Here is a 24,224-nt window from a genome sequence, read left to right on the forward strand (position 1 = left end):
TGTATTCTCACCCTAGCTTCAGATATGCCTCTGCACTAGTCAGCTGTAAGCTATTTTCTGTACCCAAAGAGGAGAATGTGACTTGCCAAGGTTTCTGATAACCCAACAACTACCTTCAAAAGCATCCCTGCCCCCCCGATCCTTAATCCCTGATCCTGTAATGGGTGTAGATTTTCTAGAAGTGAATTTAAACAAAACAGGTCTAATCGCATGCCTGAGAAAAGTATAAATTCTCTTCAAATCAATATAAAATTCTAATTTACACTTTTCTAGCCGCACATTAGTCCAACATAACATAACTTTAAGAATCAGCTCTGTTGTGAGGTAGGACTTTACTGTCATGTGTTTATGTTAATGGGTGCTGGGGCTCAGGGAGCATATATAGGGTTTGTTCTTAAGTGAGTGCTGCTGTAGGTGACCCTATAGTATATAAGAGACTCACTACGTCCTTGATCTCTTTGCATTCTGGGAACTAAAGTCTGGAATTCAAATTTGCAGCAGCAATGCTACAAAGAGCTGAATGTAAATTAAAAATAGATTTGAAGAGCTCCTCTCACTTGATAGACGACGTCCTGGGTCCTTTGTGACACCAGCGTGATGTATGTTCCTTGCCTTCGCCTCGGCGCGAGGCGGCGCATTATCTGTATATCTGTGCTTACATTAAAGCAGAAAACTTATCAGCCCAGGGACAGGCGCCTCATTTGAGACATTCTGCTGAAGCAAACATTTCACAGAAATTACCCCCTGAGCAGGAATGCTACATTTGTATGATCTGTGTATATTTGAGCTTGCCTGCTCTATGACGTCAACAGCTGGCCAAGGTCCCATTTAAAATATTCATCTGCAAACAAACAGATTAAAGCAGCCTTCAGCTGTGACACCCGAATGGCCGCCATGTTATATCCAATCATATTGAGAGACAGGGAGTTTTACATACACCGCAATGGAATTATGGTTGAAATTGGGTCATTTTTTCTCATTAGATTTTGTGAAATTGAATGAACATTTCACAAATATACAACTTGTGGTGAAGTGTGCTTTGCTCGTATCTTGCGTTTTGTTTATTACTCTAATATGCAAGGTGCGTTAAAAGTTTCATGAGATACTTGTAGGAGGCAGGTTTGAGTACAAAATGTCTCTTCTTGGCAAGGCATTTTTGCACTACGGAAAAAAAAACACACACACAAATGGCATCATGTGAAATTTTTAGAATTTTCATAAATTTGCCACGTAATTAAAATTGGTCAGAGGCCTACTTATTAAGGCTGGATGACTAGGGAGAGGTTCATCCACTTATTGAGCATTAGGCAATAGGACATTGCCCAAAGAATACCACCTTTGTGGGACTGAGTTTAAGTCTTGAGTTTAGTAAGAAAGCATTTGGGTTTGAGGTTTCGCTTGTACTGAGAAAAGGGAGGTAGTGAGACTACAGAAACATTCCCTCAGAGAAGTTCCTTACTAAAGTTGCATGAAAGGGCTGAGAACCTATAAATTTCCTCTGATAACTTTTCCAGGCAGTAAGGCTGCTTGACCAACCCAGTTTCTGCTGCAATGAAGGATGCATACCACTGAGGCATCTATCTTGATGTCCCAGTCCCATTCCAATCAACACTACTGCTTCCCACAACCTTTGATAAACAAGACCCCAGAGCTCACCATTGTTTTCCATTTCAGCAGAACCCATCACCATGACTGGCACGCCAATGACAGATGCCAGCACCCAGATGCAGACGTTGATGATCTTGGCTTTGTGGGGGGTACGGAGGTCCAGCGCCTTGACAGGGTGGCAGATAGCGATGTAGCGATCCACGCTCATCATGGTCAGAGTGAAGGTACTGGTGAACATGTTGTAGTAGTCAATGGCGATTGCGATCTTGCACAGGACATTGCCGAAGGGCCAAAAGCCCAAGAAGGTATCGGTTCCCTGGAAGGGGAGGGTGATGAGCACCAAGGCATCAGCCAGGGCCAGGTTAAAGATGTAAATGTTGGTGGCTGTTTTCATCTTGGTGTATCTGAAAGAAGGGCATGAACACGGAAGTAGAAATTTAGTAGATGTTCGAATCGGCCAATTATCATTGACATTAACAACAGATACATGCAGAGGTTCAGTTCATAAGTATATTAGTCTATTTTAATAACCTTTAGGACATGCAGGAAGTTTAATCTCCATCAGGGGTCAACTGGAGGGCACCGGCATATAGGTGTTCGAAAAATGACAAGCTACATTGTACTGATTGTCTGAAAATGCAAAATCAAACCAATTCTACTAATGCAATTCATTCTGCAGCTAAAGAAAACAAGTTATGTATTAGGAGTGATTTAATGGAGCGGCTAAAGGAAGGAAGAGTAAGAGACAAAAAAAGGAAAATTATGAGGACCATTAAGTGATCCTTTTTTGGTATTTTGACTTTTAACAAACATTAACACATAGGGAATCTTAATGCTCTATAAAATTGATGTTTCTTAAAAGAAATTATGCATATTAAAAGGAACCTATTTTTTTAAATTTATAAACAATTATTGATTTTGAAGCACAGAAACATTAGCACTGACCTTTCCGCAACTGAGAGTAAAATTGTTTATGTAAAACACAGAGTGCTGGCCTCAGCAGAAAACAAGCAGACGTGCACATACTTCTTGCAATAAAAAGGAGCACCTAATGCTATTCTGTGCATCCCAACCGTGTCTTAAGAGTGCATGCAGTAGAGTACTTTGTGATTCCCAAAGCTCATCTTTCCACGAAGAAACAGATCTGCACAACAGTGTTATGATTTCCATATATATTGCGAGTATGTCTCAGTAGAAGACACTTCAAGATTCATGACATTAGACCTTAAAAGTAGATGCAATATTTCACGGTTTTATAAAGCACCATTTCATCAGCAGGTATTGAAGTGCTTCACACAGCAACAAATGAAGTTGTATTTGTAAGATTGAAGATTAAGAAGAGAGAAGAGAGAGAGACCGAGGGATGATGATGAGGAGTAGATTGGGTGAAAGAAGAAGCATGGAAGTTGTAAAAAATCGGTGTTCAAACAAATATCGATTTTAAACCATTAGAAGACAGAAGCATCAGAAATTAGATATTGTAACTCACAAGTATCGTAATGCAGAAATATTGTTGACAAGAATATCGTTTTTGAGGTAAGTAATACTGTCGTAAATATTTTTGATTTTTTTTTAATACATTTTGCACTAATATCGTTTTTTAATGATTTCAATGTGTTTTTTGTTGATGTATTAATGTTATGTGTTACTATTGTTTATAGAAATGTTCTTAGTTGTATTTAAAACATAGTTGGCAATTTTAACTGATTTACAACTTTTTATTCATTTTTTTATAGTAAGTTATAGCGTTATTGTGAGTTGTTGAGTTTGTAGGGGTTAGGATGGGAAGTTGATTAGGTAATAAATAATTAAGAATTATATAATACATTTTATTTAATTAAATCATTGTTATTTGTTATGTAATTTATGTAATACTGATTTATTTTCATTATATGTTATTTGGGGCTGTTAGACTTGTAGGGGGTGTAGGTTAGGAAGTTAATTAAGTAATAATTAATAAACAGTTCATTTTTAATTGTTGACTAATTATGTATTGGTTTCTAATTATGTAATTATTTATGTATTTAACTTATATTTTAGTTGGGGACTGCAAGGTGTGTAGGGGTATATGGTGGAAAGGTAAATAATAAATAAATAACAATGTATTATTCATTGTTAAATAATTATTAGTTGCTTTTAAATTATGTTAAATGTGGAATATTAATTAATTTTATTTATATTTTAATTACATTTATAGGGTTACAGGGTGGGAAGTTAAGTAATATTTAATTAACTATTAATTATTATTCGTAAATTGATTGTTTAATTAAACTTCTAGTATGTAAAGTGTGGAATATGTATTTAACTTTATTTTATTTTAGTTGTGGGATGCTGGGTTTATAGGGGTCTAGGGTGGAAAGTTAATTAAGTAATAATTAATTAACTATTAATTATTAATTGTCCATTAGTTGTTAAAAAAATTTTAAATATGTAAGTTAATGGAATAGTTATTGTTTTACTTATATGTTAGGTGTGTATTGCTAGATTTGTAGGCGACAGAGTCGGAAATTAATTAATTAATTATTGAATAACAGTTATTTATCAATTGATCATTTATTAGTTGAATAATAGTCATGTAATTTGATCAATTGATTTTAGTTTTTAAAATACACACATGTATATTTCATGTTAATTTATATCTTATGTATGGAGAGTTTAATCTCTCTACATTCATGGAGCTACTCATATATGTAATATGTTTGATGTGAAGTATGTTCCCTACTGTTGCTTAGACTGAAGTAGGAATAGTAAAATTAACCACTTTGTTGTTCAACTCTTTCCCTGTTGTTGCACTGTTTAGAGTGGGAATAGTAACTGTACCACTCCAAATGACAACACTTTCCTTACTGTTGCCCTGAGTGGAGTGGTAATAGTAAATTTCACCCCTACGCTTTCCATACGGTTGCACTGCTAGAGAAGGAATAGTAAATCTAACTCCTCCAAAGTTTAACACTTTTCATAGTTTTGGGATGGCTGTAGAAGGAATAGTAAATCTAACCCTTACAAAGTCCAAAACTTTCCCTACCGTTGCATTATCTGGAGTGGAAATAGTATATTTAATAATCTTAGTTTCCAACAGTTTTCATAATATTGATTGAATAGATTTTACAGCATTAATTGATTATTTTTTTATATTTTATATTACTTGTTTTTATTTGTAAATTTATTTTAATGTTTATAGTTTTTACAAATGTGTTTTTTAGATTTTTCAATTTTTTATATTTTATATATTTTCTACATTAATTATTATATGTTTTCTTATTCAATTGTTTATTTTTTATGGTTTTATTGTGTAGGTAAATATACAAGACTCACTTAAGACATTATTGGATGTTGGCAGATTCAGGTCCCAAGGCTATAGAGATGTCAGTGGGAGGTGGACCACTAAAGTAAGTCCTGAAGAGATGAGTCTTCAGGCCTTTTCATAACACCATCATGCTAGGTGTTATTCCCAAGTGTTTCGGTGCTTATGAAGATCAGAATTTTGTTTTTTCCAGGAAGGGAGACCTCTTACTCCTATACTGTCTCATACCTCTGGAAATAGACAGGAGGTCTAGTAGGGAGTCAGGTTAGTAACAGTGTTAGGGATTCTTCTGATCACCTACTGCCCTCACGGAACAACTGCTGCTGAGAATAGTGACTTGTGAGAAAATGCAGCTTTGAGGAGTGTAGTTGTCATGTGAATATAATGTTTCATGAATGATGTATCTATTATGTTATTTTATTTGAGTTTCTTTGTTTAATGCTACTAACAACCCTATTGTGGCCTCCGAGCGCTTTGTGGATGAGGGACATATAATGAGGGCAGGTACACGCCAAATATTGGCAGTTAAGGGGTAAGGATGGAGAATCCCTGTAGGTACCAGCAAGAGAATATGTCCTTGTGATGGCAACCTCTCCAAGAGGATCAAGAGCCCTGAGAACACTGGGTGGAGAAGGTAAAGCTGGTTTTAGACACCTGAAAGAGCATATCAGCAGCAGAATATTGAAGAACAAAAACTACCCCATTCACTTCTCCACCACCGCTTGAGTTACTTTCACTATTAAACACACCCTGCTTCTTGTTGCACTGCAGACCAAAGCCTTCCCATCCGTGCACCAAATGGGGGTCTTAACACTTAGGGGCATATTTACAAGCCCCATAGCGCCACCGGAGCGTCACTTTTTGGGACATTCCGGTGGCACTGTGCATTACGCATTTTTACAAGGGGCCACTAAGCTACTTTTTGTGACTTAACGTGGCCTTGTAAATATGCCCCTCCGATTACGTTTTCTGCAGCAGAGGGGCGTGCAATGGGTGTTACTGTGGGCGTTCTCCCGCAGCACTTATTGCTTTTGATGCTGCCCTAGATTTACATGGATCTGACCATCTGTGGCAGCACCAAAAACTAACGCCACCCCAAGGGCAAACAATCAATCCTCCCAACGAAGACCTTGAACTATGGTGCAGGCAGCTAAATTTAGTGCCGGCACAGGGGGAAACGCAGGGATAAGCCCTGTTCTTGTAAGTAGGCTGCATCCCTCCATTTCAAAACTGGCGCAACGCTGCTGATTTTGGCCCAGTACAACGCTGCGCCAGTTTGTTGTAAATCTGGCCCCAAGAGTACAAAATGGTCACTCCTTTAATGAATGGATCTAGTAATTAAAAGCCTTCATGTCACTGGTTGATTTATAGAAGGTGCCAGACATGCTGTGCACCAGGCTGTATATGCACGTTTGTATTATTTTAGAAACAAATATTTTTTTGCTGAAATCTGCAAAAAGAGTGAACAATTAGGTCTAAAATGCGGTAGGTGTGTTAAATCCATTTGTTACGCAGAAAATGCTGTGGTTATAGAATCCCGCAATTCCAGTGACTCTGCCTAAAACGATTCTGACTGAAACTAATAAACTCCGTAAGATACTGGAGATATTGACAATGAATCTTCTGGAATCTTTGCAATAGGATTTAATTAGATCTCCAAAATGTCGAAGGCGAGGTACCAGACTTTTAGAAATCATATGCAACATGCCTTATAATTACCATCATGCTGATCATGGAAATCCCTTGCTCTCTCAAAATGGTGGTTTTAAGTCATGGCCTTTGGTCTGATATCCAGATCTAAAGCACCTTTTCGACATGCATGGAGATATTTAATTATTCGGATTTTTTGCAGAGCAACTAGAAGTTGACTTTGGCTCAGGTCAAAGTGCTTTAAACAGAGGATCTGAGAAAATTGAGTTAAGAGGTGGAACGGGTAAAACTCAGTGGGGGGATAAGGTGCAGGTGGTGGTAACGAGAAAACGTGAGTTAAATGACAACTGGGGTAGAAGATTACAATTTTTGATTAAATAAATGCAACGAAGCCTTTAAACAACGTTTATGCAATTATCTTTGGTTCTTCTATTCATTGGTATGTTTTGATGAGGAAATAATCTCCCATTATTTTCTGCAGTATGTATTGCATCTATCAGAAAATGCATCACTGCATTGCTCATTCAGTCTTTGACCACTTTCCGGGTGGATTTTCTCTAGGAGGGTGTAAAATCTGCAGATGCTTCTCTAGCTAGGCTACCTTCTTAAGAGACAGTCTTCTAGTACAAGAGCAGTTTACCATCTGCTGCCAACCATTCAATCAATGGCCTCTCTCTAGTGAGGCTTCCAAAGGTAGTGGGAGGAATGCCATCTCCATGCCCATTTAGCAATCGGCTGGTGTTCTCGAATAATCATCACCTTGCTGGGATGGGAAGGGCCCACTGGACCATGTTCCATCCAATTATCCGGCTTCTCAATTGAGAGAGTACTTTTAGGGCAATGATAGAATATAGGCAACAGGTCCATTTAACCTATCTTATAAAACGTCCTGGAGGGTAGAAGTGGCATCTTACAATGAGACACGTCCCAACGAGGGAGTAGACTGCAATGTACTGTACACAAATAATCAGAAAGAGAGAACATGGAGGCTAATAGGGACCTGGTACTGCCCCCCAGTGTATGCATGTGTACATTGTTGGGGTTTAAATCAAGAAGCATCCCGCTCACCTAACTGTAAGTGCGTTTATTCAATTTTTTTCTTCCTGAACATGTGTCCAAAAGGAGAGAACAGACTGCTCCAGAAGTAAGTGAGCTCTATAAATGCTATGGTATGGTATTGCATGATATGACATAGCGTGGTATAGTGTGGTAAAGCATGAATGGTATGCCATTGCATAATTGGTATGGTATGTCTCCTATACAGTAATTGGGTCTGGTGTTGCATGGCATGGTATGTTATGTTATGTTCTATTATGTTGTGGTATGGTATGTATGGTATGGTATAGAATGCTTGGTATGGTATGGTACATTCGGTATGGTTTGGTATGGTATGGTTTGGTATTGTTTATGTCTAGTCTACCGAGGTATTGTCTGGGTTGTTCTGTTATGTTATGCTGTGTTATGGTTTAAGGTGTTGTTGTGATTTGATATGTTGTGAAACTATGTGATATGGTCTGGTCTAATATAGTATGGCATGGCATGTCAGGGTATTGTGTGTGTGGTATGGTATTGTATGGTATGGCATGGTAGTGCATGCTCTACTGAGCAGCGTTGTGGTTTAATATTGTCTGGCACCGTGGGGTATGGTTTTTCTAGATTGGAATGGTGTAGGATGGTATAGTGTGGTGTGGTGTGGCGTGGTATGGTATGTTAGGGTATGGTATGGCATGGTATGATATAATGTGCTGTATTGTGGTCTAATATGGTGTGACACTGTATTGAATGGTTTGCTCTAGATTGGTATGGTATGGTATGCCATGGTAAGGGATGTGATGGGATGGAATGGTTTGTTATGCCTTGCTGTTGTCTGGTGTCTGCTAGTATGGGTTTGATATGGTATGGAATAATATGGTATGGTGCAGCACAATATTGTATGTTGGTTTGATATTATTGGTATTCTGTGGTATGTGCAGGTTGGTATGGAATGATATGATATGGTACTGTGTGGCATAGCCTGGTGGGTATGGTATAGTATGGTACCCCACTTATGTGGTGTAAAGCTAACTACATGGCTTTGGGGCTCTGTTCAATAAGGAGATCTGGGAGGGGTTTCAGGGATTAATATAAGGGAGGGCGAGGGAGGGAGAATGAGAGTGCAAGGAGGGTTAGGGGAGACTGCAGAAACGGACAGAATGCTTGAGGTAAGATCTCCAGAATTAAACAATGTTCCAGATGTGGCTTCCAGTGTTTGTTACAGATCTCCACTAAAAAAGTATTTAAAATCTGAATGCAAAACTCCAAAAGTGGCTTGCAATCTTGAGAATGAAGAGCAACAGTTTCCTTTTCACACCCCATTTGTCTGCAGGAGTACGCTGATTGGTTACACATTGTTTGAGTTACTCATTCATTCCCCGCCTACCTGTACAGTCTGTGTACGTCCACGGGCTTCATGGCACCAACATTTAAAAATCCGAGGCAACCCAGGCCACAGAAATCTCACTTTTTCCCTTTGTCACAACGCCACATTCAGGTCTTAGGACCTGAGGGTACTCCTTGTGATTAGCCCTTCAATTCCATTGGTTGCATTCAAAAGCTAAGTAGTGAATGGGTCTGGTTGCTATTTCTGTTAAGGACCTAATTTTGCATGATGTCCAGTATTTCGCGTTAGGCTCCCACACGAAATTCCCGAAATTATGCCACATCACATCATTTCAAGTCTGTTTAGATAATGAGCAGAACAGGAGCGGCTGCTGTTCACCACACCTGTGTTTTTTGTAAGAATTTTTTTTAGCACAAAATGAATTTTCACGTCTAAAATGGATGCGCAGTGCACCTTAAAATATGGTGCTAACTGCAGGGGTGTATTTTACTCACGTTCACATAATTTTTCCAGAATTTCGTCGTAAATTTGCAAATGGAAATTGCAAGAATTTGGCACACCCCACCTTTATTGATGAATTGCACAGTTACGTTTTGATTATGGTTTGTTCCTTTGATTTCCATTGTTTTGCAGCATATCTAACTCCCTTCTTAAGGAAGAAGTTTCCCTTACTGGCCCTGGCTGCAGAGAACACTGACAGACATCAGAGAGCCCAGCTAACAGGGAAGACGCAGTATCAAATACTGCATTGAGACTGCAGCTGAATTGTAAGCACGCTAGACTAGGGACACAGAATAAACAGAGTTAAAGGGAAAACAGCCTAAGAGGGACGGATCCGGGCTTAGGGAGGGGCGTGCTGCGTGGCAGAGGAAGAAAAAAGCAAAGACAGAGGGAGAACCAGTGCAGACGAGAAGGAACGAAACAAAGATCAAAAGGTGAAAATAGAGTGAAAACTGGTTGGAAAGCAAAGGAACTTGGCCCGGGTGGAATTGAAATTACACCAGGGTAATTCGCGTAATTTTGTGAATTTCGCATTCTGCTTCTTATGCAAATTTTACACATTTACGCCACTAAGCCACATTTGTTAATAGCGCCTAAAATCGCAGCAAAATTATAGCGCTGGACAATGTGAACAATGCGAACTACGAGAACAAAAGTGTCTATTCTTGGCATTTGTTTTTTCCGTGATTTTTTTTAGAATGAAATGCATCCTTGTATCAAAATTTGGCGCAAGGGCACATGTTGTGCTACAATATAGCACTAAATTATGTATTTGCAACTAGTGAAATTAAGCATATGGTCGCATACTTTTCCCGAGATTATGTGAAAGTAAATTATGCAAATTATGCACACCCCTAAAAGTACAAAGGAAATGAGAGAACGTAAGACAGAGAGAGGAAAATATAAGGCGAGCAACACAGAGAGCTTGTCAGTGGGTGAAAGAGCAAGCGAGACAGATAAAGTGGCACTAAAAGTAACAAGCATTTACAATGCAATGGGTCTCACATATTTTGAGCAAGATAATTGTCATCTTTTGACAACAGCGCCCACAAGCAAAAACAAAAGAAAACATGAGAAGAAACTGAGAAAAAACGACTTGGCAAAATAAAATTAAGTTATCTTTAAAGAACACAAAACTTTGCCATTTTGTGCCTGCTGGGCACTTTTTTGCCAGTCACAAACCTTCTGTCTAGTGGAAGCGTGCACTCATTATAAGGTAGCGCAAAGAACGTGTACTAGGCAAATCAAAGTGCAAATAATGAAAAATGATAGCACCGATCAAGTCCGCCCTCTGAGTGCTGGTGGCACCATGACAGACAATGGAACGTACTTTGTCTAGTGGAAGCTTGGGGTCGTCATAAGGTAGCGCACAGGGTTAATGTGCCTGCTACAAAGGACGTGTACTAGGCAAAGTGCATGTAATGTAAAAATGTCAAAACAATGCTGGTGATTTATGTTCTTTCTGGAGATTGAACATACTTTTTTCTAGTGGGAGCTTGGAATCATTATAAGGTAGCGCATAGGGTTAACATTCCTGCTGCAAAGAATGTGTACTAAGCAGGTCAGAGTGCATATAATGTAAAAAGGATACCGCCAATCGAGTTTGCGCTGTGATCGCCATGGCAGTCAAGATAACGTACGTTTGTCCAGTGGAAGCTTGGAGTCATCATAAGGTAGTGCACAGGGTTAATGTGCCTGCTGCACAGAACGTGCACTAGGCAAATCACAAAGTGCATGTAATGTAAAAAGGACAAAATAACTGTAAATTTATGTTCTTTCTGGAGAGAGAAAACATACTTTTGTCTGGTGGAAGCTTGGAGTCATCATACGGTAGTGCACAGGGTTAATATGCCTGCTGCAAAGAATGTGTACTAAGCAGATCGGAGTGCATTTAATGTAAAAATGTCAAAATAATTCTGGAGATTTATGTTATTTCTCAGAGAGAGCATGTACTTTTGTCTAGTGGAAGCTTGGAGTCATCATAAGGTAGTGCACAGGGTTAATATGCCTGCTGCAAAGAATGTGTACTAAGCAGATCGGAGTGCATTTAATGTAAAAATGTCAAAATAATTCTGGAGATTTATGTTATTTCTCAGAGAGAGCATGTACTTTTGTCTAGTGGAAGCTTGGAGTCATCATAAGGTAGTGCACAGGGTTAATATGCCTGCTGCAAAGAACGTGTACTAAGCAGATCAGAGTTAACATGATGTAAAAACGATACCACCGATCGAGTTTGCACTGTGAGCGCTGTGAGCGCCATGGCAGCCAAGAGAACATACTTTTGTCTAGTGGAAGTTTGAAGTCATCATAAGCTAGAGCACAGGGTTAACGTGCCTACTGCAGAGAACGTGCACTAGGCAAAACACAAAGTGAATGTAATGCAAAAATGTCAAAATAACTCTTGAAATTTATGTTCTTTCTGGAGTGAGAAAGTACTTTTGTCTAGTGGATGCTTGGAGTCATCATAAGGTAATGCACAGTCTTAATGTGCCTGCTGCAACAAATGTGTACTAAGCAGATCAGAGTGCATATAATGTAAAAGCGATACCGCTGATCTAGTTTGCGCTCTGAGTGCTGTGAGCATCATAAGGTAGCGCAGGGGGTTAATGTGCCTGATGCAAAGAACATGTACTAGGTAAATTATAAAGTGCATGTAATGTAAAAATGTCAAAATAACTCTGGCAATATATGTTTTCTATGGAGAGAGAACGTATACTTTTGTCTAGTGGAAGCTTGGAGTCATCATAAGGTAGCGCAGAGGGTTAATATGCCTGCTGCGAAGAATATGTACTAAGCAGATCAGAGTGCATATAATGGAAAAACAATACCGCTGTTCGAGTTCACGCTCTGAGAGTCATGGCAGGCACAAAGCGCAGACAAAAGAAAAAAGTAGTCTACTCACTCTGAAATATATCAGCAATCATCAAGTTATCCCTGTATCAGGGTTGGTGTCCAAGGTGGTAACCAAACCGCCCCAAGGCGGGACAAACGTAAAGCATTAACCAATGACATCAAGTTATCTTTGAAAGACAAGCCCACTAACGAATGAAAAGTGGTGGGTGTGAGGTGGGCGTGGTTAAAAGCTCGACCTTAAAAGGAAGAGTTGATAAGAGAAAGACAACAAGAGAGACAAAGTGCAGGCTTCACACAATGGTGTAGTACTTAAATACTTAAGTCAGCAAGAGCCACATCAGAGTCTCAACATAGTGCAAAACTAGTGTAACATATGATGCCATAAATAAACCAAAACAAAGGCCAAAGTGGTACTTTATAGACAAAAATCCAAATTAATAAACAGTCAACACTTCTGAAAATGTCAACAAAGCCAGAAAATGCCTCCAAAAACACAAGAGCCTGCAGATTTTCTATGTCAAGAAGTTTTACTCTCCAAAGTTTCAAAAACTACTCCCTCCCCACACCCCACAGTTTCCACCCGCCTAGGGAAACCATTGATGCAATGGTGGTATACTGCAATATTCAGTTCAGGATATTGACTACCGCAATAATGCAAAATGTCAACAAAATTATGCAAAATACAAAGCTGTCACTTTCCGCTACAATTTTGCATGAAGTGCATCATCCTTGCATCAATTTTTGGCACTAGGACGCATTTCACAAAAGCACTGCAAACAACAGCCACTAGTGTTCTGCAGTTAATGTAGGTTGCTATAAATCTTCCAGGAAATGATGTGTGTTCACAATACATTTTTATTGCAAATAGCATGTAACTATTCAAAGTGGTATAATGATGAGATTTCAGTGACTTTGGTTATCAAGTGAAAGCAAAATTCCCAAATGGATGTAAATTATGCCTGCATAATTTACATTTCACCCAGGCCTATCCAGAACCTCTTTGAGCTTTAGATAGTACAATCTGATTTACAAAATATCATTAGCAGGGATGTCTCCACATTCAAGGCTAAGTTATTTTTGAATAACATAGAAAATAATGTATTTTGGGATGCTGAGAGAGGGTGACCATGACGGTCATTTAGGGGGAGGGCTACTCTGGCCCTCTGCAACAATCCGCTGAAGCACCCACTTTGGTGGCTATTGGCAGTCTGCATTACAATGGGTGGGGTACTACGAATGATACCTTGTGCTGGGAGATAACTAGCAGTTTATGAAGAGTGAAGCTCCTGTACTATAAGAAGGACCGCCTTCTAGGCTTACAGGTGTGGGCTTGGATTGACTGGAAACCAATGTCATCTCTTGCAAACATTTCCAAACCAGCCGAGGGTCCAGGAGGCTGAAATTAGAAGGTGAAATTTGTGGTCATCGTAGCCCACCCTGCTCTAAATGCAGCCGTCTAGCCTGGAGCCCACTGGGAAAATGCCAGTGTGGCAGGAAGACCAATCCAATCCAGGAGGAGTGTGAGGCCTGCACTGGCCTACTTGTGAAGAGGTGTGGACCATGGTGCCACGACAAATTAAACGCTGTCTAAAACCACCAGTGGAGGAGAGAAGGAGACTAGTCTGACCAGCATGATGCTGAGTAGGTCTTAGGAGAGTTGCTAACATCTGTGGGACCAGTGACAAGAATGCTGTCTGGTGGAGCATTCAAAGCAAATGGGACTTCAGCTGGACTTGGTGCCCAAATTGCTTTACACCAACAAGTAGCAAGGTAGAGGGTATAAAGCTGTCTCATTAGACTTTCATATGCAGGAACTCTGCCACCTCCAGTGATGAACAGATGGTAACTATTTGCAGCAGATTCTTCTTGGTTTAACTAGGGCACATACGATCTTTAATACAGAGCTTCACCACGTCCAGATGTAACATGGCCGGAAGACTAGCAATCCCTTAGATGCTACAAGGTGGAGAAGGAGAGGTGACTCACATCATACTTATTGCTGGGTGAGAAGAATCTGGCAACCCTTCTGTTCCTTGCTCCAGGCTAGGCAAGGCATTCATTGTAAGGTGATGCTGTCCCTGTGACCTGCTGAAGCCATCACATTAAATACTGAAAAACAAGCACAACCATGTCCTTGTACCCTGGTGGTTCTTGAGATGTACGGCGCCAGAAACATGCCTCAATGGAACTACTACAGAATATTGACATGTCCTACTTTAACAACTGGGTACCGATGCTGCTACTCACTCACTCTAAAAATTCTGTCCCGGAGTGTGCCTATGCGAGCCTATGTATAGCAAAATGGAATAGAAATATCAATACCCAAGGGAGCTTGCTCTGATTATCACATAACAGCAAAATAGTGCCTCTTAAACGTGATGAGCGCTGACAAAGAGGGCCAAAGGTTGATGCCTACGGTGCTTTTTGAACCGGCCCTCTGGGACAGCATGAGCTGTCTAGGGAAGAGTAGTATTGCTTTGGCAGATGGGATTTCCATACAAGGGGAAGAGGTGACACTCAACAGTGACAGCTGTCCTTTCATGCAAAGAGGGTGAATAATATGACAGAGAAGAAGATGGAGCCTTCTCAAACTTCAGAGCTTGAGACTGCTGTGAGTAGTAGGGATGGGGATAGACAGCACTACTGTTGGGCATGCAAAGGAGTCTTCATATTATTATAGATAGAAGTATAGACACTCCCATCATTATAATGGATAAAATGAAGGAGAGAGTAGACAAATAAGAGACACGTAGATATGGGGAGAGGCACATCTCTGATGTGGCAGATGAGGCAAATGTACGCAAAGGGAAACTGCTCAAAAAGGAGAAATTTCTTTAAGTAATCAGAGCCAAAAATGAAGACTTTGAAGCCAGGTCCTGAAGAAACAATGTATGCATCCTGGTGTCCTGGATTTAACCAACACGGGTAAAATGAAAAAATATGTGGAACATCTACTAATTGCAATATTTGACAGAGTAAAGTTTTCTGCACTGATTACAGTTCAACAAGCATACCATACATTGGACCTGTGTCTTGCGCTAGTCCCCTCTCCCTTCCTTGGTACGTCTCCTAAACTCTGGTAATCATCATGTACACCTGACGATGGCAAGGAAAAGAGATCCACATTGAATGAAAGAATCACACTGGCTTTTGCCATTGATCATACAGTAAGGCCTGGGAAAAATTGTAATTATGCTGAAGTAATCAAAGTAATTTCAGTAATTATGGATTACTATGTGAAATTATTGAAATTACGCAATTACGTCATCTTGGGTAATTAGGGGTAATTTCGGGTACAAATCCTACTGCAGGAGTCCAGAAACAATGAACTAATAGAGATCAAGTGGCTACCTGCTACTGTTGTCTGCGTCCTGTACCATTGAGTGCTCTTTCCATCCTCTGGCCCATTGTGAATGCAAGGGCGCATTTTGCTATAAGAAAATGGCTCTAAGTGATGGGTTATGCTTCTCAAGTAATTATGCATAATTACAAATAATTTTGCATTAATTACGCCTACCCCTACTTACAATACCATTGGGAATTTATTACTGTAAAGCAGAAGCTATGGTAAGTGGAGATGGAATATGCCATGTTGCAAAAGCCAGACTTATAATAAGGTAGTGCAGAAAGGCATAAGTATATGGCAGTGACAGAGGTCAGGTACAAAAATATCATAGCACAATAATATTGTGGATGAAATATTGAGGGACAAAAATATTGAAAGGGAAGTGCACAGAGGGGAGAATAGAATTACTATTCTTAACTCCACAACAATGTACCTTGAAAATATACATATCTTCAAGGTACATAGATGTGGCGTTAGCTAATAAAAAGCTATAAATACTTCTGCCCCATCATACAAAACACATACTCGATCAATAAAGCCTTTCATCGTGCTGTATCAAATGCAGATCAAACAGTGGGCCCTCAGGGATTGGTCCAATATATCTTTCAGGAAAATTTGGATGGACCTATGATTTGGTATTTGCCCTGAGGAAGACCCCTTTGAATGTTCCCAGAAACACACATTGACTACAGTGGTGGAAACAACAACTTTTTAGAAGATACAGTTTGTACTATATGCAGCTGGTTGGTAAGACGTGAATGACAGTGATCCAACTCACATACGGTGCTATAAAATGAAGCCAAAGTTTGGACATCTTTGTAAAGATTTGATGAAGGATTCTATTAGATTCAGACACCGTTTTGCACTGCACAAGCACCTTATTGGGTACTTTTGCACAAGTACATTCTCACCAAAATTTGTTGCATTGCTGCAGTAAAAAAATGTCAATTGGTTGAACAATATGTGTTGCACATACATCGGAAACAAACATTGTGCATTGTGTTGATTAAGCAGTGCATGTTAATGAGGATCATTGTGTGGCCTGGATCATACTGTTTGAAAGAAGCTAAATGAATTCCAACAGAACCGCGTGAGACTACTCTGATTATCTACTCAGGTCTGAGGAACGTAGAGTTCCCCATAGGGTATAACATTAAGGATGCTGCCAGCATCGTGCATAACACTGATAAAGCTAACTGGTATAAAAGGTGAGAATTATTGGCTTTGCTAATGCTTGTTGCAATGTTAATTGAACCATTGGCCTATGCCTTCAGGAAACATTTATCAGACGTTGATATTCACTTTGGTTAGCATAAATTACTACTCTCCATACATGCCAGTAACACGCTTTATATGAGCACGAGCCACATCGAAATCTAGATCAAATTATTTGTGAGTTCATTAGATTCAGTTGATGTTCAGGGCCCCAAATCAAATGGACAAAATCAGAAATATTCCCTCTCACATCCAAGATGACTCCATACTCGCTGAGCAGCAGGGAAACTCCAGTGCAACATCTGAGCAAGATCATCGCAGCCCGCGTGTTATTCTGGATGAAAGTTATCGGCCTCTGATACACAAGGTACAGGAGAATGTAAAGGACTGGATTGCATTATCTTTAACGATGAAGGATAGGATTGCACCACTTTCGATGCTTCATTTGCCAAAATACCTCTAATCCTTTCTTAACATATCTTTACATTTGTTCTAGACCTTGTTTGAAAGACTAGGGGCCTGATTTATGAAACGTTAGCACCTCCTTTGTGTCATTTTTTGATGCAAAAGCGGCTCAAACTTAAACATAATATGCTTAAGTTTTATTTATTTTAAATCAAATATAATTATATTTTGTAAGTTTGCGCCGCTTTTGCATCAAAAAATGATGCAAAGGCAGTGCTAGCTTTTCATAAATCACGCCCTATATGCATTGTTTATTAGGCAGGTGTGGGTGGAGAAGCAGTTAAGGCTTTGTTGGGAGATGTTAAAACTACATTGTAAACTGGGAGTTTTTGCACTACTGACTTCTGAGATCCAGTAATGTGTTGTCCAAGCGTGCTTTGCTTATGCTTACTCCTGCCTGGTGTTGCCCCTACCACACATGGAGATTTGAAAGGGATGTGGCAGCTCTGTGTCCCTACGATACAGTATTGATGACGGCGATGTTGAAATATACAACAAGTGTGAGTTTGATGGCATGTGTGAACTGATCTGGCCACTGGTTTGCCTGAGGTGGGAATGGTGTTTTCACCCAAGCTCAAGTTATTATAACACCCTTTTCTGCCACTCATGTCGTACCCAAAGACTAAGGCCTTTATTACGAGTCTGGCGGTCACTAGATTGCCAAACTCGTGGATGGAGGTCGGATCGCCGTCAGTGCGGTGGTCCAAGTGCCAAATTGCAACCCTGGCCGTCAGGCTGCCAGGGAACTGCCGGCTGTGCCAGGATCAGAGATCCTGGTAGACTGGAGGTAGCTGGCGGTCCTAACCTGACAGGGCGACGCTGCAAGCAGCGCTGCCGTGGGGATTACATCCCCTTTTCCACCAGCGGTTTCATGGCAGTACTATTACTTTGAAAATGCTGGTGGAGAACAGTTGCAGTGGGTCCGAGGGGGGGCCTGCTCTGCCCATGCACATGGCATGGGAGGTGCAGGGGCCCCCCTGACCAGCACCATGGCAATGTTCACTGTCTGCTTTGCAGCCGGTGAACATTGCGAGGGTGTAGGATACCCAGTGGGCTACAACATTGCCGCTGGCTCAGTTACGAGCCGGTGACAATGCTGTAGCCTGGTTCCTGCTAGGCTGGCAGATGGAAGCCATGTTTTCCACCCACCAGCCTAGCAGGAAACTTTAAATGGAGCTGGCAGGGAGGTAGCCTGTGTGGTGGCAACCTTCCTGTCGGAAGTTCAGTGGATGGTAAAAACTGTCTACCGAACTCATAATGACCCCCATAATGTCAGCTGACGAACCAGGGGAAATATGCTGGTTGATAGATCTGCTCCCAGAGTATACGTTAATATCATGGGCACAATTCAAGGCATTCGGTAATACCACCTTCCTGAATATTCTTTTATCATTCTTGCTCTGACGTCAACTACTGGTTATTACCATGCAACCTGCAGCAATGCCAGATTTCAAGGTACTTACACAGGGCTACCAATAGTCCACATAAGTTGGTCTTTTGCCTCCATGAGGGCATTGAGAGAGAAAGTAGCCTATGGTGTTGGAAGCTAGGTATGGCTGTGATATAGATCTGAAGGAGTTAATATCACATGAAAAATGGTGGTACTCCTGCAAGCAAAATAGAAAAATATTGAACAATGGCTAACAAAGACTTCTACATTTTAAATTTTGGCATAGGCTGTACAGCCTGGTGTTGAACTAAAATTCTTTGGTTTAGCTACACAATGCCCTTGTTGCACACATTCAGAGGCAAACGTCACGCATGTCGCATGGGCATGCCCTATATCATTCTATTGGGTTGAAATTTTCTCTGAAGTGCCTGCAATTATATTAGCTCAATCTCCCAGCTGGTGCTTATGAGCTCCCTAAAAGAACTGCCTAATGCAGTTTGGAAATATGTTGCAATAGTTTTCCTATTAGTGAAGGGCAGAGAGGACCTGTGGTGGGGACAACAGGCATACCTAATATAGAAGACTTCTTTAGGACCTAATCTATTGCAATAATTCTGAGAAATATGCTCTTTTACTTCTACGGATCAGACACTCTAGAAATATGTGAGTCCCACTATAATCAAACATATTGTAGGTAGAGGAGGGGGTGTAATGACCGGGTTACCTGGAAATGGATATACAGTACTCGGTAATCTACAGAATGCACAGCAAATGTACTATTGTTGCATAGGAGGGTTGGCACTTCTCTGATGCATTGAGACACTGCAAGTAAGCAGGGTGATCCACTGCTTGTAATGGGTAGCATGCCTTTAACTACTGTCTCTAGCAGGGCGCCATTTAGCTGGTACAAACAACGTTTTTTCCTCACTGTGAGTGAAAATCACAAATTTTAGGCCGTTATGTTACTAACATAAACTTGTAGGGAAACAAAATGGCTGGGGCAGCTCCTTTGCAATGGCGAAGGAGCATCGCTCACCTGGCTAAGCCAGGAGATGAAAGATAAAACAATGTTTATTTATCGTTTTATCTTTCGTCTGCTGGCTCAGCCAGCAGTGGGTTCAGGGTAGGGCGGGACTGGGCTGTGGGAGGTGAGAGAGGGGCGGAGGGGAGAGTGCACTGATGGTCGGCCTAACACACATGCACACTTAGGTTTCTCCAACCTGGCTGTATACACAGCCGGGCTGGAGAAAGAGCACAGGCCCCAGGCTTGTGTCTGAGTTGCCTTCCAAGCCATGCTATGTTTAACATGTAAGCAGTGCCAGGTTTGCTGGGGAGACTGTGCTGGTCTGCCGGTGAATGCTGGGACACCACAAGAAGACCAGAGGAGCAATGGGGCAGGAGCCGGTGGCGACGACTGGGAAAAGGTACATTTTTTAAATGATATTTTCTTTTAGTTATCCCGACACCATCTGTCACTCCCCCTCACCCCTCCCCATGTGATTTGCACTGGCCGCTGCTGCAAAATGGATATATTTTCCGTATTGGATAAGTGTCATTAGAGTGAACCTTATCTCGTGATGCAGTGAAAAAGTAACTGTACATTCAAAGAAACCCTTTGTGATGTGAAAGGCAAATTTGAACTAGTGGATTTTGCAGACTTTCCAAAGTAAAAATAAGGAACTTGCGGCTCATTTCTATACTGTTTATCACCACTAAAACTAGCATTCATGTATAAGATGATGCAATATACATTCTTTACTGGTAAGCTTTGAGGACGCTTATGTCCTAGCTGTTTTGTGACCCCTAATAATGCCTCTAAGAATCCATCTAACTCTGAGGCTTCATGCTTGCCATTTTCCTATTTTCTGTTTTGTTCAGAAAGAGAATTCTGATTTGAAGTGACTTTGCAGGAGTGCTTAGTAATTGCTGTGACAGTTATTGGTAATCTTTCACCTGTAAATACCAATATAAAACGTATTAGGAGCATTCTTAATACTTCCTGCATGGATCCCATCCGAATCTGAGGCTTAATGCATGTAATTTTCCTTAATATATATTCTGCCTTTTTCACAGAAACAGAAATCTGATTTACAGGGACTTTGCAAGAGTACTCAGTAATTGTCATGACAGGGTGATATTTCATCTGTAGATATCGATGGACAACTTATTAAAATAATTGGAATTGACTCTAATTGCAGAATATTTTTTTCTCACATACTCCAAAGGCACTAATAGCATTTTTGCCACATATTTCAAAAGCTCTTTAAGAGTAATTTTGATCCCTTTGTCAGTTTTTCTTTCCTCACAGTAAAATGTGTATCTTTCTTGATTACCCTTTAATAGTGCTTATTACATTCACAATGAATTAGTAATGGCTCCCTCTTTCAATCAATTTCGGCCTATCCTGCTGCCATTTTCTTCATAGTAATTTCAGTTAGACATTCTTTGGTGATCAAAGGAATTGAAATATTTTTAAGTCAGATTTATTATTCACCAGTAAAAAGTAGTCTTGACTATTTTGTACGATCATATTAAAGGTAATTCCCTAAGCTGTTCTATTGCCTATTTCTAAATTTAAAGTTACTTTTTCACATTTTATTGTCTAGCCAAGAAATATTTTTCTCCTCTTTTGTATTAGAGTTATAAAATTAGTGAAGAGTATTTAAATATATGTAGAAGTCTGGATGCATCTAGAATCCATTTGCCAAGTTCCCTCAAAATTCAGTGGGTCATTTGTAATTATGGTCATTGCAGTGAAAAATAATAAATTAAAAAAGGTTTCGCCATTAAGTTATTTGGTCAAAAGTCTATTTCATTTGACCAGTTTGCTGTGGAAATACAGCCAATGCCACAGATGCCTTTATTACTCCTAAATGGGAGAGGGTATGGCATAACGGCCAAAGCTGACAACTTTGGAACTTGGGGAGTCTGGTTTGAGTCTTAGAGTCGGCCCAACATCCTCTTATCCTGGGCAAATCACTTAGGCCTTCATTACAACCCTGGCGGTCGGTGTAGAAGTGGCCGTAATACAGCAAACAGGCCGGCGAAAAAAAAATGAAATTACAAGCATGGTGGTTACCTCCAAGCCAAACCGCCACTTCTACACTCCGACCACCAGGGTGGTAACGACCGCTGGGCTGCAGACTTCGGTCTCCAGCCTGGCAGCCGTCACTAGACCACTGGCGGTATCATGACCATGCATACCGCCATGGATTTCGTGGGGTTCTGTACTGCCACGAAATCCTGGCAGTAGGCACTATCAGTGCCAGGGAATTCGTTCCCTGGCACTGATAGGGGTCTCCCCCACCCCCAACCCCTCCCCAGAGTCCTCCCCCCAAACCCACGACCCCCCTACCACCCCCAAAGGTGGCAGGACCCCCCTCCCAGCCTCCCAAAAACATTGACACACACCCCCCACCCCCTTACAAGCACACTCACACAACTACTACGCATACATGCACACATATACGCACACATGCACACAGACATGTATGCACACATTTCCCATACACACAACACCCCCGCATGCATACACGCACTCACACACCCCCTCTACATACTCACACGTACACCCCCATGCACGCACACAACACACAACACATCCCCACCCTCCTCCCCTAACGGACAATCACCTTACCTTGTCCGGTGATCCTCCGGGAGAGAACGGGATCTATAGGGGCTGCTCTGCTGCCAGCTCACCGTCACCAGAACACCGCGACGCCGAATCCTGGGACGTGATTCGGTGGGCGGTGTTCTGATGACGTGGAGGTGGAGCAGCCTCCACTTCACCGCCGACCACCAGTATGGCTGCTGGAGGCTCTCTATCCGAAAAAGGGCGGAGGGTCGCCAGCAGTCATAATACGCTGCGCGGAAAACCACCTGCACTGGCAGTCTTCACTCCGGCGGTACCTCAGCGGGCTTTGAAAAAGACCGCCGAGGTCCAAATGAGGGACTTAATCTCCCTGTGCTTACAAAAATGAATGCGTCCCTGTGTAATGTAACTGGTGCTCATGTAAAGCACTCTAATACCTTCGGGTCGAGTCCGCACTACATAAAAACTACAAACAAAAAAGTTAATCATGATTGCAAATACATTTTTGAACACTAGGCTTCTATTGCATGCATACGTTTTGTAGGGCCATGTTAATTTGTATCCTTCATTCAATGAGGTGGTATTTCTGGACATACCTGAAGCACACCAATTTAACTTTGAGCAGAAACATTTCCTCAGCCAATTCTTAAGTTGCTCCACTAACCTGGCATGGTGACTTGCCATTAATATCCTCGATTAAAAGTGCACATCATCAGGGCACCAGTAGTCACATGTCCTTGTATGCCTGGTGGAAACAGTGCCTGGTGGAAATCCTGTAGCCCTGGATTTGCCAGGGTATGGGGCTCCCAAGGCACAAGGATAATCACCATCCAGGTGGTGTAAAGCCTGCCCAATAAAAGAGAATTCCCCACAAATTTCTTCCAGCATATGCACAGTAATTTAGTTAAGTGAGCTTGTGCACTTCAGTAAAGGTGATCCAGAGATTACCAACGTGACTTGGCACAAGGGTGATGGGTCACGTTTCCTCATCCCTTGAAATAAGGGATTGCTAAAGGATTGTCCCTGGCCATATATGTAGACAAGGTGCGTTAACATAGATTACCTGAGCTCATATGAGGGGACAATGGGGATAAGTAAGTAGGCATGACTGCTTTCCCTCTCAAGCATTGCCTATACTTTGTGCATTTCACCACATGATCCTTACAAAGAAGTGGAGTCACTAGTGGTTTTGGATGATGGTGTACTACCTTCAAATTTACACTATCTTCACCAAAATAATTGTCTTGTAATTAGATGTTGGGTGGCTGGGGTCATTCTTTTGTGCATGGAGGTAAAAAGCAGGCTCCTAATGTTCAGATACTCTGTACTGACCATGCAATTCTTGTTCCCTCAATGTTGATAGCAAGGGGATGCAACTCCATTCAACAGCACTCAAATCCAAATTGTTCTAGCAATTTGGAAAATGTACCAGGTTGCAGCTGGAATAACTATAGTAACCTGATTCCCTCCAAAAATATATTTCATGCATAAAGCCTTGCACGAGAGAGAGATGGAATAATCAGCAACCTAATTCCTGACTTAAATCGTGGAAGGATTCATGCATATTTCTTCAATGTGATATCATGGTTATGGAAGCATGTGACACCTATTATTGTTCCATGGACAGTGTCTTAGAAGCGGTCTGCACAAGAGAGGTTAAGCACCCATAGACCCCACAGCTTTGTGGGTAGTCACAATCACTGCCTTTCCCACACCTCAGCTTCAAACCTTAAATGAACCAGGTGCTCTCTGAAAGAAAGATGAATAGAGAAAAGGAGCAATGTAATTTAAAAGTTTTAGTCAGAAGGGAAAATGTCATTTTTTGTGACATTTCTCAAATTCCCAAAACCTAAACATCAGGGTAACTCCTTACACGTTGAGGCCTAAGTTCTAAGGAGTTTGCACATGGATCACAATTAC

General features: G+C 41.0%; 1 protein-coding gene across 2 annotated transcripts in view; it reads right to left on the bottom strand.

Annotated features, from left to right (window-relative positions):
- Positions 1–24,224, bottom strand: part of OPRL1 (opioid related nociceptin receptor 1) — a 192,284-nt gene that overhangs the window by 18,816 nt on the left and 149,244 nt on the right. For both annotated transcript variants that reach the window (XM_069243225.1, XM_069243226.1), the window contains one exon: positions 1,657–2,012. In XM_069243225.1, coding sequence (XP_069099326.1) covers positions 1,657–2,012 — 356 coding nt within the window. The remainder of the gene's footprint in view (positions 1–1,656; positions 2,013–24,224) is intronic.

The sequence above is a fragment of the Pleurodeles waltl genome, chromosome 7 (genome assembly GCF_031143425.1).
Source record: "Pleurodeles waltl isolate 20211129_DDA chromosome 7, aPleWal1.hap1.20221129, whole genome shotgun sequence".
Classification (NCBI taxonomy): domain Eukaryota; kingdom Metazoa; phylum Chordata; class Amphibia; order Caudata; family Salamandridae; genus Pleurodeles; species Pleurodeles waltl.